The following is a 19,404-nucleotide window of genomic DNA, read 5'->3' as shown; positions in this document are numbered from 1 at the left end:
AAGCAATAGAACATTGAAGGGATTTAAATGGATTCTTGGTTTTTAAATGTGAAATTGATGATCTGCTCTCTCAACCTTCACCTCACAATAAAAAGGTATTAAAAAAAAACAACCAAATACATATTCTCTAAACCTCTGCCAGTCATTAAACATCCATCTCTAATCAGGAAAAACACAAGACTATCACCCTAGCTACTGAGCTGAAAAGTTGTAGGCCCTCCACACACAGCCCTCCTTTGGTGCAAACAGCCAGCTCTTGTCCCAAGTTCCCATTCCCCTTGGCTCTCCAAGGGCAATGAGTGCACTGACTGCATCGCACAAACCCTGCCCCAGGTATCCCTGAGTGTCATAGCCCTTCTCCAAGTTCTGCTGTACTCAATTATCCACCGAGCTCTCTGTTTCTCTGACGGAATTTCCAACGCAGCCCCTACAGTAACTGGAAAGAGGTCATTTCACACATAACACTTAGCATCCATGGGGCACTCTCGTTAGCTTTATTCATCTACCAGCCTCACTATTATTTGGAGTCCTATTAGTGGAAACAGGAGGATGAAACTCAATCAACAGCTCAAGTTCCTTAGCAGCCGGTTAGCGCCCTTGGTTCTAGTCACTGCCTACAGTTGCAGTCATGCGCTCATAAACATATGACACTGGTCAAAATGCAGAGGCCCATTCTCAGCAACCAGACCATCGATATTCCAGAGGATGCCAACATCGCCCTGAAGGAGGACCTCATGATGGTGAAGAAACCCTACAGAGGGACTTCAATCACATCGATTTAGAACTGAGGCTCCTTGGAAAGAAAAAGAGGAGGCTTTGAGTTGAATGGTGGGGAACCAGAAAGGAATGGGCTACAGTCCGCACAATCTGAGACATGTACAGAGCATGATCACGGGTGTCACACTGGGCTTCTGATACAAGAGGAGGTCTGTGTGTGCCTACTTCCCCATCAGTGTTGTTACTCAGGAGAATGGGTCTCTGGTTGAAATGCTTAACTTCTTGGGTGAAAAAACATCCTAGAGGGTTCGCATGAGGACAGGGGTTGCTTGTGCCATTTCTCACGTCCAGAAAGGAGTTAATTCTTGAAGAAAATGGCATTGAGCTTGTATCAAATTCAGCTGCTTTAATTCAGCAAATCATGACAGTTAAAACAAGACCATCTGAAGTATTTTAGATGGCATCTATGTTTCTGAAAAGGGAACCATTCAACCAGCTGATGAGAAGATCTAGGAGTGTCCAGCTTCAGGCTCCATGGTCCCTTAGACCTGTCTGTGACGCTTTGGTGCAATGAAGTGTATCTACTGAATAAGAGGCGCAAGGGGATGACAGGACCTGGATCGGACTATCAGCCAGCCAGTGTAGACATCCATCACAACCGGAGTCCCACACACTGTCGCTGTGGCCTCCTGGAGCTTCCAAGAAAATGACCACAACTCTGAGAACCCTTGACTGTGTTAAGAACACAGGGACCCATCTTCCTTTCCTGCATCCCCAAGCTGGTTTCCCCCATCTCACTGTCCCGTCTCAGCATCTGCACAACAGCCTTTCAAACACGAAAGATCACTGGATTGAGCAGCATCCCATCCAATCTAACTCTTTCACAATCTGTTCGCGCTCCCACTTGCTCGTCCAAGTACTTCCACTGTGACGGTTACTCCGTTTCTGGGAACAGCCGCTGGTGGACGACATGACATGAGCTCCCAATCCATCCTCGCTTCCTTTCCTGACCCGGGGTATATCCGACCGGCTAACTTTTATTATACTCGTGGTCCTCTTTTTCATTTAACCTGTACCCACTCTGGACAGCCCAGGGATTTACTTTCTGAACTACCAAGAAGATGACTATGGAAGCAGGAGACACATGGAGCAGAGTCACACATCGGGAGGGAGCTTCAAAAACATGATGGCAAATTAAAATTAAAAGATAGTAAAAAGTTTCCATGAATTCTTGAAGCCCCCCTATACCTAGGCATGACACCAATACCAAGTAGCCCAGACTCCTCCCAGGAACCCGGCTACATTTCTTTGGTCACCCTATCCCCACAGAAGCTTCCATCCTCTCCTGAGACTCCCAATAGCCTTTTTACAGAGAAGACAAAAACCGTACAGAAATCCTTGACTCCTACATCCCAATATCCACATCCACTGACCTCTGTTCTCAGCTAACTTTCCTTTCTTCCTGGCGCACAGCGGACCCTACCCCTCCTGTTCGAGTGACGCTTTGAAAATCCCATTCCCTTCCACTTTCCCAGAACTTTAAAACCGCTGATTGTGCATTTTGCCGTTTATATCTTCGGTGTCTTGCATTTAACAAAGCACAGACCTACCATGCTCCTCAAGTAAATGTCCGTCTCTAACCTCTCGAGAGAGAACCTGGTATCTTGCTGCTTCCGCTTTCCCCTTACTTGTTCCCCCACCCATTACAAATGCATTGGAGCTCACCCCTGTATCGTTCTCTCGAGGGGCAAGGACGACCTCCATGACAGCAAATGCAGCCGATATTTTCCTGCCTGCACCAATTTCTTGACAACTTAGCATCATTTAACTCCAGTGGCATTTTCTCTTCTATTTCCTTGGCTGCCATGACACCGCGTTTTCCTGTTTTTTCCTCCAGTCTCTCTGGTTGCCATTTCATTGCATATTTTATGAGTTGCTACTTCTCAACGTTCAGGTTGATCAAGACTCAGAGTTCTGAAGTCCTGCTGTTCTTTGCTTACTACTCCCTTGGCCTAGGGTGTGCCAGCCCCTTTACAAGGATGGCTTCCAACTGCCTACTGGAAGCCCAATTCCAGTCTCCAAAGCTCTTGTTGGTTGCCATCAAGTCAATTCTGATGAAGGACAATCCCGTTTGTGGGTGACCCAAATGGTGAAGTACTTGACTAATAACCAAACTGCTTCAAACCCACTCCCGAGGCAGGAAGGGCGATGTCCTTTTTAAGGGTTTCTGAGGTGCAGAGCTATATAGTCATTCAATTGATAACTTGACTGCTTGTTCCACTCAAAAGCGCTTAAACTCGGCTGATCCAAAATAACTACCATCCTGCCAAATCAAGTTGCCCTGTCAGAGTACAATATTTCACCAGATGGTATCACTCTCTACCACCACAGAAACTTAGAAGTCATGTTTATCACCTCCCTTCCTTTTGTAAATCCAATCATCACGATGATGATACATGGAACTATGGTCTAACATGATACTTGGTCCGTTGACCTTCTTCTGGACCCAACCTGCATTTGCTCTAGGCTCAATTACTTCTTGTGTATTCCCTGACAGATATTTCTTATCTGACTTTTAAAATATTGAAGGTGGTCTTTCGTTTCTTACTCTTTAATTTTATTTTAATCTTTATGTTATGATGGTTTTGGTTTGGTTTGGTTTGGTTTCTGTTGGGTCTCCCAGTCTGTGAAGCACAGAAGTGGATGCATAGAGACAAGAACTGATGCAGTGGTTTATCGGGGATGGGAGTGGGGGGAGTGGATGGGGGAATTTGAGGTGCAAACAATGACTGTGGGAGCAGGGAGGAAACATTACAACTGTGCTGCTGTATGCACAACTCTTTTTCAAAGATTTTTAACCCTATGAGATATACGAATACTGTATCAAGAAAACTACTTGAAAAGAAAATAAAAACAAACCAAACTTGAGTGGTGGTCATCATCGGTGAAGAGGGGTCAGTCTGTCCATGGTGGTATGATAATGTGGAAAAGCAGATGGATAACGGTTGTCCAACATCAACAGTATAATCAAGGGCACTGAATGATACATGTAGACGTCATGGAATTGGAGAGTGTTTTGTTGCATATGGTTTTGCCACAGCTAGAAAAAATGCCATGCATGACAATGAGTGCAAGGAAGAAGGTTCTAGAATTGACTGTGGTGACGATTGAACAGTTCTTCTTGATATGAGTCACATGAACTCTTCTTGATACTGAATTTCTGCAACTGTTTTTTAAAAAGTGGGCTAAATACAATTTAGAAGAAAGTAAAGTGAAAGAGGAAAGAAGAGACAGATGTGTGAGGGGTCATCTCACCTAACAAAAGTGCAGCTTTTCTGAACTGTTGGAAACAGCCTTTGAGACAGCCGCTGCACAATACAAGTGCACACCAGGGGCTGGTTATGTGAAAAAGTGGAATGCTTCCTTGTCTCTCACATAGTCAACCCCTAAGCTCACCCATCCACTTGCCATGACAGGACCCACCCCTTCACCATCTCTGCTCTGCCTGAGGTCAGGCCGATCCCCTTGTGAACCTCACTCCTGGTACACAACCGCCTGAGTCTGCAGGTGCCAGAATTTAACCTCTTCAGAGCGCCAGAACGTGGGATGTCACACAAGAGGCCTATCACCAACTACAGTGGGTGGGCGGGAACTCCTTCTACACTCCTTCCACACCAGGCCTGGCTCCTACTGCCTCTCTAGGCCCAGCTTGCTTTTCCTCTCCTCCAGTTGCATGGACCTCCTTTCCCTCCCTCAAGCTCAAAACCTCCCTGAGCAGCAAGCTATTACTTCTCCTGATTGGCTCTTTCCTCCCCTCTTCATTACTGGACTCCTATGCAGCTCCTAATTCACCGCAGTCTCCACTGATTCCCTTAAATTACGGTAACTTTCCATGATATTGCCTCACAGAATAGAATCCACAATCAACTGCAATTTAAGATTTTAGATTCGTTGATTATGTTTGCTACTCTAAGAACAAGGACTGTGTCTTGCTTTCTGTTTATGGGCACAGTTCCTGACACCAAGTGAGTGTTCGATATCAGCAGAATAAATAATCCTCCCTGTCGATCAGGGGTCCTGAAACTTTTTAAACAGGGGGTCAGTTTACTGTCCCTCAGACCTTTGGAGGGCCAGACTATAGTTTAAAAAAAAAAACTACGAACAAACTCCTATGCACACTTCACATATCTTATTTTGAAGTAAAAATAACAAATTGGGGCAAAAACACCCGGCGGACTGGATCAATGTCCTTGGAGGGGCGCATGTGGCCGCGGGCCGTAGTTTGAGGCCCCCTGCTGTAGACACTTCTCCAAGGCCTTTACCTAGTTCCTTGGTAAAATTCCTCTGCAGCAGTTCCTTGGTCCTTATTTCCCCCCAAGGTCCTTTTAATTCTTCCATCTGATGTAGGCTTTCTTGAAAGTTATTTACACTGCTGTACTTTGGGCTTGTTTGTTGTTTGTTTGTATTTTTAATAGAAATGTCCGTGTGGAGGGGAAAAGCCATAATCAAAGTCAAAAGACAAATAACAAACCGGGGGAAGACATTTCCAATTCATACCACAAAAGGGTAATGTAACGTATGTGTCTGTGTGTGCATGTGTCCCTTTCAGATATAGATTCAAAAAAGGTCAACCACATAAGAGACAAAATGAGCAAGGAAAGAGCAGCACAGAAATAAGAAAATAGTTCCAAAAAAGGGGCTCCATTTTTGTAATAAGAAAATCTACACTAGGTCTTTTTTCCGCATCAGTAAATCGAACCCACATTAAACGCCTGTGGAAGAAAAAAAAAAAAAGAAAATCTACACTAAAAAAACATTGTTTTTTCAATCCTTCAGATCATAAGGTCCCACACTTATATGACCTGCCACCACTTTCAGAAAAAAACAACAGCAGCAACAATTCCATTTCCCCCAGGCAACTAAACACTTTTGTAGTACTATAGCCTATAAGTCAGGATAAAGTATAGGTATCTGCTTTTGTGCCGTCACCCACCCCATCGCTCCAGTGTGCCCCACCCCACTCCCTGCCTGGTTACTCTGGTACCCTTGCTCCATCCAGATGAGCAAAACACTGGACATTTGATACCACAGATGCCGAGGATATTGCCACTGTAGTGCAGCGGTTCTCAACCTGTGGGTCGCAACCCCTTTTGGGGTCAAAAGACCCTTTCACAGGGGTCTCCTGATTCACAACAGTAGCAAAATGACAGTTCTGAAGTAGCAATGAAAATAATTTTTTGGATAGGGGTCACCACAATTGAGGAACTGTATTCAAGGGTCCCGGCATGAGGAAGGTCGAGACCCACTGCTCTAGGGCGACCCCTCCAACAGCACTTTCCAATTCTCCGCCGGGGTTGATAATTCATTGAAATGACCACAGAGGCTCATACAACTCTTATAACAATCCATACGTACATCATGTATAAAACACATTTGTACATTCATTGCCCTCATCATTCTCAAAACATTTGCTCTTCACTTAAGCCCCTTGCATCAGCTCCTCATTTTTTCACTCTCTCCCCACTCCCTCTCCCTCATGAACCCAGAGTTGTGATACCAGAGAGTAGAGGGAAGGTGAGGTAAAAAGGGGAAACCAATTTCAAGGATCTACATATAACCTCCTCCCTGGGGCACGGACAACAGAAAAGTAGGTGAAGGGAGCCATTGGGCAGTGTAAGACATGACAGAATAATAATAATACTTTATAAATTATCAAGGGTTCATGAGGGAGAGGGAGTGGGGAGGGAGTGAAAAAATGAGGAGCTGATGCAAGGGGCTTAAGAGTTGTATGAGCCCCTAATAAAATGATTTTAAAAAAATAAGAACAATAACATTTGCCATAAATATCCCCAAAGATAAAATATCTAGAAATAAATCTTATCAGGGATACAAAAGACTTTAAATCTTATCAGAGAAACAAAAGACTTATACAAAGAACACTACAAAACACTGCAACATGAAACCAAAGGAGAGTTACAAAAATGAAACAATTTTATGCCTCTGAGTAGAAAAACTAAATATCATGGAAAAAGTAAGTCAGTATTACCACAAACATTTAACAAATTCAGTGTAATTACTATCCAATCTAAGTACAATTCTCCAAAGAAAAGGAAAAACTAATCACCAACTTTCTATGGAAAGGAATGATGCCCAGGATAAGCAAAACACATTTAAAAATGGAAACAAATTAAGAGGCCTTTCACTCTCAGGCTATAAGACCAATTATATAGCCACAGCAATGGAAATAGATTGGTATAGGTACCATGAAGGCCATGAAGGCCAATGGATTAGAACTGAGAACCCAAAATTACAACCAAGGACCTACAGATACCTGATCTTTGATAAAGGACTAAAACCCATAAGTGGGGAAGAGACAGATTTTTTCAATGACTGGAGCTGGAAAAATCTGACCTAGATACAAAACCTAGCACCATAAAGGCCATCAATGAGAAAATGGGGTTAAATTTAAGGGCCTGAAGACAAGGCATAAATACATCACCTTCCTACACTATAGAGGACAATAGAGCACTGAGACCTTCTAAAATTACAAATAAATATTCTATGACACCATCATTATGAAGAAAAGAAAATGGCTTTTACACTAAAGGATAAGACTTTAAAGATTCTGAGGGGGAGAGGGAGGGGGAAGGAAGGGACAAGAAAGGAGGGAGGGTAGGAGGGTAGTGAAAAAACTACATAGACAAGGGGGGTCGTGAGATACTTACGGTCACTGCTTTGATGAGACAAGGTGTACAACCACATAAGAACAGGTTTTTCTTTGTATGTAGGATAAACCACAAGCACAAAGAGAATATATATATATATATGTAGATATATATCTATATATCTACATATATATCTATATATATATATAGATATATATATATATCACCTCGAGACTCTATCCAGCTAAACATTGGTCTGAGTGGTTGTAAAATAAGGAGAAGTAAAACTGACCTGACCTGGATTCTTTTCTGACGTACAAGTTGGTTTCAAACAGAGTTCAATGTATTAATGTTATGTTGTTATTTTTTCATATGTCCTGTAAAGAAAAGATCTACCCCACTTCCATGAGATTGTTTTCATTGGCGATCTCCCAGAGTGCTTGCTTCACTTTCACATTAACACCTTTACAACCGACTTGGATTTGTGTTCTGCACAGAGTCAGGGGGGAAGTTGGGTTTGTTTGGTTTGTTTTTCTTTTCTAGATGATCAAATACCATCTACTGCACACACCGCTATTTCCCCACTGTTTCCCCCATGTCATTCTCTATTTTCCAACATCTATCCTAGACAAATCCAGCACCTTAATGCTTTTTTCCAAAACTTCTCACAACTGGACCAATCATCAACATCATGATCCACGGAGGAGAGATTGAAGCTGGGAGGGATTTCATTTTACCTAGATCCAAAATCAACATCCCTGTAAGCAGTGGTATTAAGCGGGGAAATTGCTGCAAACAGATGTCTTTAAGGGGTTTCAAAGCAAACATCCTGTTTAGAGAACTGGAGGGACCCAACAGGACAGTCGAACTACCACACAGTCGTCTTCCCAAAGCTAGGACCTTCTGGAAAAGGAACAGATGAAGGGGGAGGAGGAGAGAGTGGAGCACATCCTGGCCCACCACGCCGTGAGGACGATGACCCCAATTAGAGCAGCCAGTCCACAGAGAAGACCACATGGCCAGCCCCACTATGAGACATGACGCCCCTCACTGACCCACAGCCCTATAGGGGACAACACCAGAGACACAGTGTGGGAAGTGCACCCGATCTGATCCTGCCACACCAAGGCAAAACACTAAGGGGGTGCAACAGAACAGCAAGGGAATGGAGCGGCAAAGTCCCCAGGGAATGCCGAAGGTGGACTTTGGGGCCAGGGCGTGGTACCCCAACAGACTGGACAGAAAAACACTCCTAAAGGCCAACAAAGGAAAAAAGAGGACCTGGTGCAAAGGGCTTAAGTGGAGAGCAAATGCTTTGAGAATGATTGGGGCAGGGAATGTGCAGATGTGCTTTATACAATTGATGTATGTATATGTGTGGATTGTGATAAGACTTGTATGAGTCCCTAATAAAATGTAAAAAAGAAAAGGAAGGAAAAAAAAGAAAGAAAATGATGAGGGCAAAGAATGTACAGATGTGCTTTATACAATTGATGTATGTATAGGTATGGATTGTGATAAGAGTTGTATAAGCCCCTAATAAAATGTTTTTAAAAAAAGGCCAACAAAGGATCCAAAAAAGAGAAAATAAATATTTATTTCTAAAGACAAATCAATGGAATGTTGGCTTGAAGCATGGTGTAGCATGGGACACAGTCTTAAGCTAACAACAGTAAACTCCATTGCTACATTTTGGGACAGTCTGTGTCAGGGCAAAGGTTGGGATAGCTTCTTTATCACCAGATCAGCATATCTGCATGTGGGCGGACCCGCCCGGAGACAGGAGCGGTGTCTGCATTCTGAACACCATCGGAAATCTGTTTTCCCATGGTCATAGGCAAGCAACCCTGTGAAAAGTCCTTAGACCCCCCCAAAGGGGTTACGACCCACAGGCTGAGAACCACCGCTCTACAAGCAGGATTAAGGCAGAAGGTAAATGAGTGTTTCATTTTTCACCCCTTTCCATGCACACACTGCCACTTTGTAACTTGTGATTATATACCCTCTTTTAAAGAAGAGATTTTTAAAAACTTATTAATTTTAATTGATATAACAAGGCCTTTCTTTTTTTAATTTTAGTACATCATTTTATTGGGGGTTGTTTTTAAAGCTCTTTTCTTTAAATGCAGATCTGGGTCAATGCTCAGTCCAGGACTACTTATTCCCAAAATGATCCAACAGTCTTCTGTAAACTCTACTCAAAGCCTTGGAGTGAGGACAGCTGTCAGTCTGGCGACTGAGAACAGGTGCAAGTCCTAGTCTCGTGTAAATTCCAGGTACATTTGGGGAAAAAGAAAACCCTCTTAGGTGATTCTGTCCACAAACGGGTAGTTTTCTCATCTGCCAACATATTCTGTTTAAAGTCTGGGGCTGATCAGTTTCTGGTGGAGACTGGCAGGTAGCTCTCTGCAGATCTCTGGAGGTCCTATCCTCTGCTTCCCGTCCTGCCCGCCCCAGACTTTATTTTTCCTGCAACTCCAGCTGTTTTGTCCTCCTCAACTCTCACCTCAAGGGCTGGCTGGCCTGGTTTCTTCTGCCTTTACAACTCTTATGAGAATACATCCATCCATCCATTGTGTCAGGCACATTTGTACATATTGCCATCATTTTCAAAAAACATTTTCTTTCTACTTGAGCCCTTGGTATCAGCTCATTTTTCCCTCCCTCTCCCACCCTTCCACCCTCATGAACCTCGATAAATTATAAATTATTATTTCATAACTTACACTGTCTACTGTCTCCCTTCCATGTTTCAATAGCAAATCATATACTGATATATATTTTGTACATCTGGATGATAATAAATTTTAAAATGTGTGTAATTTTCAAGAACTCATTTTTTATTTTATAACACATGTTGTGCTTTTCAATTAAATGTTTTTAATATTATTAATAATTAATGGAATGGTTCGTTTAACAGGTTTTTGGTGTGTATCAACCTTAGAATATAGGCTTTTACAAGTGACTTGAATTAGATATTACAGAAGGTTGTTTTTTTAAGAGGGGGATTTTGGGGAAAACAGTTGTTTTTTTAATATTGTATTGGGAGCTCTTACAGATATTATAACAATCCATAATTTAATTAAACCACGCATAATTGTACAATTGCCGCCGCCACCCTTTTCAAACCCTGTCTTTCTTCTTGAACTCTTTGCTATCGGCCCCTCTTGGTCCTCTTCCCCCCAACTTACCACCCCCAGGAATGCTTATTACTATTATTATTATTATTATTATTATTATTATGCCTATCTTATGGCCTCCAATGAACCTATTCACCTACAATTCTGTGCTGCGTTCCCCTCAGTGGAGCTACAGTTTTTTCCATTTTGTTCAGCCTGAGAGAGATGAGATTTGCAAGTGAATAGGACTGTTAGGTAAATCTATGTTGAAACATCCAGGTGGCCCAGGGAGGCAAGTGCTGGGCTGCTAATCAAATTGTAGCCCAGCCAAGCACACTGCCCTCAAGTCGATTCCAATTCATGGCGACCCTACAGGGTGGGGTCAGGGTTGGACTGCCCTGTGGGTTTCCGAGGCTGTAACTCTTTAAGGATGTAAAAGGCCTTTTCTTTGTCTTTCAGAGCCTCTGGTCATTTTGAACTGCAAGCCTTGCGGGCAGCAGCCCAGCGCACAACCATGATGCAAACGGGCTCCCCAAACCGTGGCAGTTTGACCAAATGATCTTTCCCAAAAAGATCCGTCAGCTGACACTGATTCTGATTCTCTCAGAAGCCCAGTGAAGCAGTTTGGAGGCAGCAAACCCCGTTGCTCCTTTTTGTCTCATGCTTCAGAGTGTCTGGAGTGAACCTGGACTGTGTGGGCTGAAACAGTGACAGGAAATCCCCACCCTGTGCTCAGCCACCAAACTATACGCTACTAGCTCTTCCATAATCGGATGCACCCATGTGAGAATCAAGAGGTGGACATGGAAGTGACCGCCTTTCATTAGTACATACACCCAGCAACCCCTCAAAGGAGGTCTGCGTCCAGTCTGCACCCTTTTGAGCTACCATCAGTCTGACCCCGGCAAGAGCACTTCTGTCCAGACACAGCAGTGATTCTACTGAATTGGAAACTCTAACTGCTACCTTGTTATTCTGGGCGAAAAGAGGTCACTCCGTTGGTTGGCGCTAGTGACCATGAGAACAGAGGAAAGATGGGCTGCTGCTGAGTGGGGGGGGGGGCACCCAGAGGCTGCTGAGTGCGGGGGGGGGGGGGACTGGCACCCAGAGGCTGCTCAGAGGTGTCTCGATGCACCCTAATCTGGGAACTCAAGTTGCTGTAAACCTCCACAGCCGTAGAAAGGCAGATTCACTGGGGGTTCAGGTCTTTCGGGAGGCCTGGGGGTGTGGTAGCTACACATTGGAGCCGCAAGTTCGGTGTGCTAGTCTGGGATGACTAGAGAAACAAATTCATAGACACACTCATATTGTACAAGAAAGAGCTTTAGATACAAGAGCAGATAAATACCAAGAAAACACCCCAGCCCAGTCCAGATCAAGTCCATAAGTCCGACATTAGCCCAATTGTCCATTACCAATCTATAAAGTCCTCTTCAGACTCATGAAACATATGCAATGACGCCGAAGATCACAGGTCAGTGGGTGGGAAGTCTTGTGGATCCAGTAGTGTTGTGAGCATCTCAGCATGAGCAGAGATCTCCACGTGGCTTCTCCGGCTCCAGAGGTCTGGCTTCATCAGCCTCTCTCCATGTGTCTTCTCCACAGGGATGCATCAAAGGAAGTGAGCATGTGTCCACTGCCAGCGAGCTTTTGAGCTTCTTAGCACCTCCAAATGAGGTCAAGCTACAACCTGATTGACAGGCTAGACTCCACCCCTTCTCTCTGAATCCTCAAATTGACACCAGATGATGCAACTACAGAGGCAGCAATTCAGAACCACTAGCCTCTCCGAAGGAGAAAAACGAGGCTTTCTACTCCAAAGAGTTGCAATCTCAGAGACCCACGGGGGTGGGTCTACCCTGTCCTGTAGGGTCACTGGGAGTCAGAATTGAGTGGGTGGCAGTGAGGTGAGTGGGAGAGTTAGTTCATGGAAGAAAGATGAGGAGTCCCCCTCCCATAAAGAAGGACGGCCTGGGAAGCCCACAGATGCAGTGAGACCCTGGCCCCATCGCGTGGCTAGGAGCCGGCACCGACTCGGTGACCAGGAGCTTGATTTCTGACTTTTATTTAAAGTACAAACCTTATTTATAACAACGGAACTACTAAAGCTGCATTATGAAAATTCCCTAAAAAATGAAAGGATAGGATTGTCTGCCCCTTGGAAAATGGACAGTGGAAGTTTTCCCGTCTTCATCTGGCAATATGGCATGTAGAACCAACTAGCTGTTTGTCTTTGAATATTAGCCGTTCATGAGGCCGGTTAGCTGTTCCTATCTCTGTGAAACACGTTGCAGTAGTATCTTATCTGTTTATTGCCTATGATGAAACATCGTGCTTTTGTTGGGGTGTAAATTTTGTTTATGATCTTTGGAGGATATAAAACTGTTCATAGCTTCCAAGGTTTAACTATAGGCAAACTATCAAGTCTTTATTATATGGTTTCTTCCACTGCTTTTTGGCTCAGAAAAGCTTTCCTGACCCACACACATATTTTTCTTCCAGCTGTTTATGGTTTCGTTTTAGTGTATCATTTGTTATGCATCTGGAATTGACTTTTGCCTGGTTATCAACTGGGAAAATAATTTCCCACCCACCCGCTTGCATTGAGTCGATTCTCATACAGTCAGCCAATTATCCAGAGAGATGTATTGTTCATCCTTTTTTCTAAGATCTAAGTTGCCGTGGTTTGGTTTTATTTTTTCATTTCATTGATTACAATATTAATAGCAAGGCTATGGGGAAACAGGTCAGAGACGCCTGGATTCATCAGAAGGCAGTGGCATTTCAGAATCATAGCAAACCCATATGCTGAACTTACAAGGCCATCCATCCTCTGAAAGGGTGATCATTTCTGAAAACGCGGCGGCTCTATTTTATCACTTGTCATATTCAATATGAGTATGAAGCCATTTGGAGGAAGAGGTGGGTATTTGGGGCTATGGTATCATTTCTATCTGACCCTGACAGCTCAATCTTACTGCCCGCCTCCTGCGCGAGAGATCTGTGGCTGACACCACGGAAACGGGCTGGGGTTTCATCCATAAAAGGCAAGGATGATGGTGGTGAGCAGGAGAAAATACCTACAGCAGAGCAAAGGGCACGCTGGCCTCTGGATGCAAGGCCACTTCTCAGGCAGAAGGGCTGCGTGGTGAGCTGCTGAGAATTCCAGCTGTCAGTGGGGTTTCAAGGGACAGATGAGGAAGGAAGAATAGTTTCCACGTGAACTATGCACGGAGAACTCTAGCATCTCTCTAGCCTCGAGGCTGCTTGCTTCTGTTCACCTTTCACTTGCTATGCACCCATAGCAGGGCAACTTATGGGAAATATCAGATCTGGGCACAAAGGAGCAAGCCCCACCACTTCCCTCAGCCTGCTCTGGCTCCCTGTTCCTCTCTCAGTGTAATTTACATTCGTCATTTAATCCACGAGTCTAAGAGAATGTGAGCTTTGCTTGCATAAAGGATGTCCTTTATCATCCTAAAACAACTGTTTGGTTTTTATAGGGGTTGTTTTTAATGGATTAGGGGTGTGTGTGGTTGGTGTTACATTTCAGACTATCAACTCTGCATTAAAGGGTTCAAAGCACGCATCACCCTTCACCCTGTGTTCTATCCTCCACCGTCTGCTTTCCCTCTGATAGGCCTCCATCCTCCTGCACACTCAAGTTGACACTTGGTTTTTAGAGTGAAAAACAAACCTGTGATCAAGCTTATTTATAACAAGGGAACTACTTATAACAATGGAATGAACCTTCTGGTCCCAACTTGTGTCTCATGCTAGCTTTTTTTTATATAGATCGTTTTATTGGGGGCTCTTTACAGCTCTTAAAACAGTGCATACATCAACTGTATCAAGCTTATCTGTACATATATTGCCATCCTTATTTTCCAAACATTTACTTTCTATTTGAGCCCTGGGTATCAGCTCCTATTTTTTCCCTCCCTCCCTCCTCCCAACCTCGTGAGCCATTGATAAATTATTAATATTTTCATATCTTAACACCAACCGCTATCTTCCTTCCCCCCCCCAGTTTCTGTTGTTCATTGATCATTGAGATCAGTTCCCCCTTCCTCTGCATTTTGTAATCTATAACGTGGCTCAATTTGATTACTCAAGTTATCAAACATGCATATTAAAAAGGTGAAAATAAAAATGAATAAAGACAACATATACTCTCCTTTCTCAGATAACTCATTTTATATTACGGTTCCCTGCCCCTCTATATCTTAATATATGCAAATACACTGCCAATTTTGTCTTTTTTAAAAAGTCATTATGAATATATAATTCTGCTGTCTTTTCTCACTCATCAGCATATCATTCCGGGCTAACCACGGGGTCCGCTTGTCTACCGGCAGCTGTACTGTCGTGCACCCCAGCAATTCAATACCGATGGCGGTGGTGCTCAGGAGCCCGAGAATATGCTGACTCAGCAGCTCTACGCACAACAGAATGCAACATCGCCCGAGCCCACGCCAGCTCGCAATCGCTCTTATGCCCGAGCCCACTGCTGCAGCCAGTGTGTCCATGCATTTTGCCAAGGGTCTCCTTTCCTCACACTGCCCCTCTACTTTCCCAAGCATGATGCCCATCTCCAAGGACGGGTCTCTTCTGACAACGTGTCCAAAGGCAATGGGAAGTCTTGTCATCGTTGTCTCTAAGGAGCTTTCCGAGAGGCCTGGAGTTGAGACCTCCGTGGGTATTTAGATAGGGCAACTTTTGTGGCTCTCAGAAAAGGTGACACTTGAACAAAGAACCTGCGTGGCATTAGGAAATCAGCCAAGCGAACTCAGGGGCGTGAGCATTTCAACACAAGGACCATCAGCTGGGACAGGGAAAGACAAGAAGACGAGAGCTGGCAGCAACCATCTGGCCAGACCGAGGAGTCGATGGAAAAAGAAATGTTATTCCAGAGTGGAAGGACGTTATTAGAATCGAAACCAGAAACAAAAACACCTGATTCATAGTGTGTAAAAGATAGTCTAGCTGCAACATAGAGCCACTCAGTGTGCAGAAGAAAGGGTGTCAGAGTATCTCTACATTGAAAACTACTGGTGGGTGCGAGGCAGCAGATTATTTCAATGGTTTAATTAGTTAATCATTTCATTCTTCTAGCCTTTCTTACTCTTAACAAATGACCTTCACTTTCCTGACGGGTCTAGGTAGGACACTGGAGGAAAGATGCTGACTGGATTAGACGACTCAGCTGTGAGTGACTGCAAACAGGGTCACTGGTGATTGCCATCAGCTGAGAATAACACGGGCCCTCTCAGAAGCAGGAGGGAAGCTCTCACCACCAGCAGGAGGGAAGAGCCACAAACGTGCACTCTGAAGAACCCAAGCGCCCTACACCCTGAGCCTCCTTGATCTAGGAGACAGCTTTGATATTTGAGCAGCATCAGCAAACCAAGAGCCCCAGCGGTGGAGCCCCCAAGCCCACAGAGCAAGTCAAGCTTTGGGGAACGAGGCTGGCTTGGGGGAGGTGGGGGCGGGGTGCCTCTCAGCACTTAATTGGGGGACCTGGTTTGCCAACTCATAAAGCTGGAGCTGGGTGCCTTCGGCACTATAGCAGCGTGGCACGGCCTTTGGATATTTACTGGCAGCCCTGAAAGAGATTTTAGCATTGCCCATGCAAGGCAGAGGCAGGACCCAGTGGCTAAGGGCCCAAGAGAGGCTTGCTTGAGCGCACAGCGAGAAGAAACTGTACTGAGTGAACACCTCGATCCTGTGTATTTCCCAACTGAACTGAAAACTTCGCTAGCAGAGCCACAATGATGAGCATCATCTGTCAGTTCTGTGTGGCCACTGCCCTGAGTGAGTGGACCCAGCGGCACAGCAGGGTGCCACGGGACAAATGAATGGTGTTCAGAAGAATGGAACTGGGAGGCATGTCTGACCACTGCCTTCTGGTAATCAGCTCAGCCTTGGGAGGCAGAAGAGGTCAGGCGTGAGCCCCATGCCCTTTCCTCAATGGGCACAAGGAAAGAATACAAGCAGGAAAGCATGGATGAGCATTAAAAATAAAGGAATATAAGTGACTTCTTCCAGCCGTAATGGAATGATAGGGATGGGGTTTACACTTCCATCTCAAACAACAAGGGGTGAGAGGCGGGTGCACCAGAAGTCTGAAGTTTCAGGTTTTTCAAACAATGAACATAGAACAAAGAAGAACAGTTATCCTGAGACAGAGAAAGAAACAAGATTTGTTCAGAGCCACCTACCAGCATTCGATGTGAAATGATTCATCTCCAGTGTAATGACATGCTCAGAGGCAAATATCAAGAGAGAAGTCTACAAGTGCCTTCGTGCGATTAATGTACTCAATTAAAATCATAAACCCATAGATTGATGGTGGCATTTGGCGGTGCTTATCTGTGCAAAAAGACTCTTAAAGTTTCTTGAAGATGAAATACATAAAATCTCACAATACATCACCATTAAAAAAATGAACATTTGCAATCAATTTGATAGCATGCCTAACTTTGACACACACCCCCAATTAAGCAGAATGTTATTTCCCCATGAAAAATGAATTCCATTCTTCTCATTAGACCTGTACTATGAAAACCATACTCAATTATTATTACAGCTTCAATGTAGTCAAATATTTTTCTCTCTAGTTATAAAGTAATATTCTCAGACTTGCCTCCTAGCCCATAGAGCCTAAGAAAATTACAGTCAAAGCCCAGGTCCAAGAAGTCTTCCCAGAGGTACAGTATCGGGGCTCAGCTTTCATGACGGCTTTGGATTACTCTACGACCTGGGAGGCTCTCGCCAGGCGGATTTTCCCTGCTACAGAAGACCGGAAAATCGCTCTTCAGATCTGTGTTTCCAAGCTGAGACTATACATGAAACACAATATCCCCTGGGAGATCTAAAACAAAACCAGGCCCATGGAGACCAAAACAATAACCTACAAAAAAGCCTATAAAAATACTGATCGGGCAAGTGCCAAATTGAAGTTATTGATGAAGTCAACAGAAGAAGCCATGCCAGGAGGCCTGGTAGGGCGGGATCAAGGGCAATGTAACCGAGAGGAATTGCTGAAACCCAAATGAAGGCTGACATGATAGTGGGACAAAAGGAAAGGAAAAGGAAAAAGGAGGAAAGAACTAGGAAGCAAAGGACATTTATACAGGTCTAAATACAAACATGTATATATGTAAATATATTTATGTATGACGATGGGGAAACAGATTTGTGTATAAATATTTATAGGTTTAGTATTAAGGTAGCAGATGGACAATGGGCCTCCACTCAAGTACTCCTTCAATGAAAGAACACATTGTTCTATTAACCTGGCATTCCGTGATGCTCACCTTTGTGACACAATTACTGAAGACAAAGCCAGTACATTAGCAAATGTGGTGAAGAAAGATGACGGTAGCCAACTATCTGAAGATATAGCATCTGAGGTCTGAAAGGTTTGAAGATAAACAAGCAGCCATCTAGCTGAGAAGCAACAAAGCCCACATGGAGCAAGCACACCAGCCTGTGTGATCATAAGGTGTCGATAGGACCAGGTATCAGACATTAAAGACCCAGAACAAAAAATCATGTCATTGTGAATGAGGGGGAGTGTGGAGTAGAGACATAAAGCCCATCTGTAGGCAACTGGACCTCCCCTTACAGAAGGGTCGTGGAAAGGAGACAAGCCAATCAGGGTGCAGTATAGCACCGATGAAACATAAAACTTTTCTCTAGTTCTTTAATGCTTCCCCACCCGCCCTCCCCTCACCCCATCATGACCCCAATTCTATCTTACAAATCTGGCTAGACCAAAGCATGCACACTGGTACAGATAAGAGCTGAAAACACAGGGAATCCAGGACAGATAAACCCCTCAGGACCAATATTGACAGTAGTCACACCAAGAGGGTAAGGGGAAGGTGGGGAGAGAAATGGGGAACCGATCACAATGATCGACCTATAACCCCCTCCCAGGGGGATGGACAACAGAAAAGTGGGTGAAGGGAGACATTGGTCAGTGTAAGACTTGAAAAAATAATAATTTATAAATTATTAAGGGTTCAGGAGGGTGGGAGGGGCAAAAATCAAAAGCTGATGCCAAGGGCTCAAGTAGAAAGAGAACTTTTTGAGGAGGACGGTCAGAAACGTAGAAACGTGCTTGGCACACTGAATGGATGCGTGGATTGTGGTGAGAGGTGTACGAGCCCCAATGGAATGGAAATAAACAAGAAGAAGCCATACCTTGCTTGGCAGCTGAGCAGTAACATCTCACGGTTATGGATCAAAATATATAAGAGAACCAGGAAGGCTTTTGCACGAATGCACGTCGAGGGGCTGTCCAGCAACCGGATGATGGTGGAGACAAAGTCCTGCAGGAGAGAAAATTTTGAAGCTTCCTGAGAACACACGTCATCATTAGGGCCATCTGAATGATCGGGGTGAACAAATTATCGTAACCAAACAAACAGCACGAAGGAAAACACTAGCGGCTGCTATTTCGGCATCCTTCTTTGTCCCGGGCACACAGTTAGCTGGTTCTACGTGTTCACTGGCTTAACACTGAAAGCTTGACAATATTCTCTCTGATTCGCAAATAAGAAAGATCTGTCCCAGAGAGGAGGAATGGGTTTTCCAGCTCCACAGAGTTGGATTTTAATGCAAGCCAGTCGGAGGACAGAGCCTGTCACTGTAACAACTCACACTCACAACTGCAAGGGGAAGTAAGTAACCAGACAGCCTGGGAGTCACAGCTGTGTGCTTGGAGGAACCACTGAGCAAACCTACACATACACAGTCTTTATGTCTAGTCTGCACATCCGCCGTACAATAAAAACAATACCCAACACAAAGCATGTCACCAAATTACATAAAAGGCACACTTGTATTTTTTAATTAAAGACATAATACAACACAACAGGAACACCAATTGATAA

The 19,404-nt window shown here is 44.2% G+C and overlaps 1 protein-coding gene across 5 annotated transcripts in view; it reads right to left on the bottom strand.

The window, feature by feature from the left end:
- Window positions 1-19,404, bottom strand: part of ULK4 (unc-51 like kinase 4) — a 600,065-nt gene that overhangs the window by 461,608 nt on the left and 119,053 nt on the right. For all 5 annotated transcript variants that reach the window (XM_075556008.1, XM_075556007.1, XM_075556009.1 and 2 more), the window contains one exon: window positions 18,713-18,840. In XM_075556008.1, coding sequence (XP_075412123.1) covers window positions 18,713-18,840 — 128 coding nt within the window. The remainder of the gene's footprint in view (window positions 1-18,712; window positions 18,841-19,404) is intronic.

The sequence above is a fragment of the Tenrec ecaudatus genome, chromosome 8 (assembly GCF_050624435.1).
Source record: "Tenrec ecaudatus isolate mTenEca1 chromosome 8, mTenEca1.hap1, whole genome shotgun sequence".
NCBI lineage: Eukaryota > Metazoa > Chordata > Mammalia > Afrosoricida > Tenrecidae > Tenrec > Tenrec ecaudatus.
This window is presented reverse-complemented; position numbering and strand designations above follow the sequence as displayed.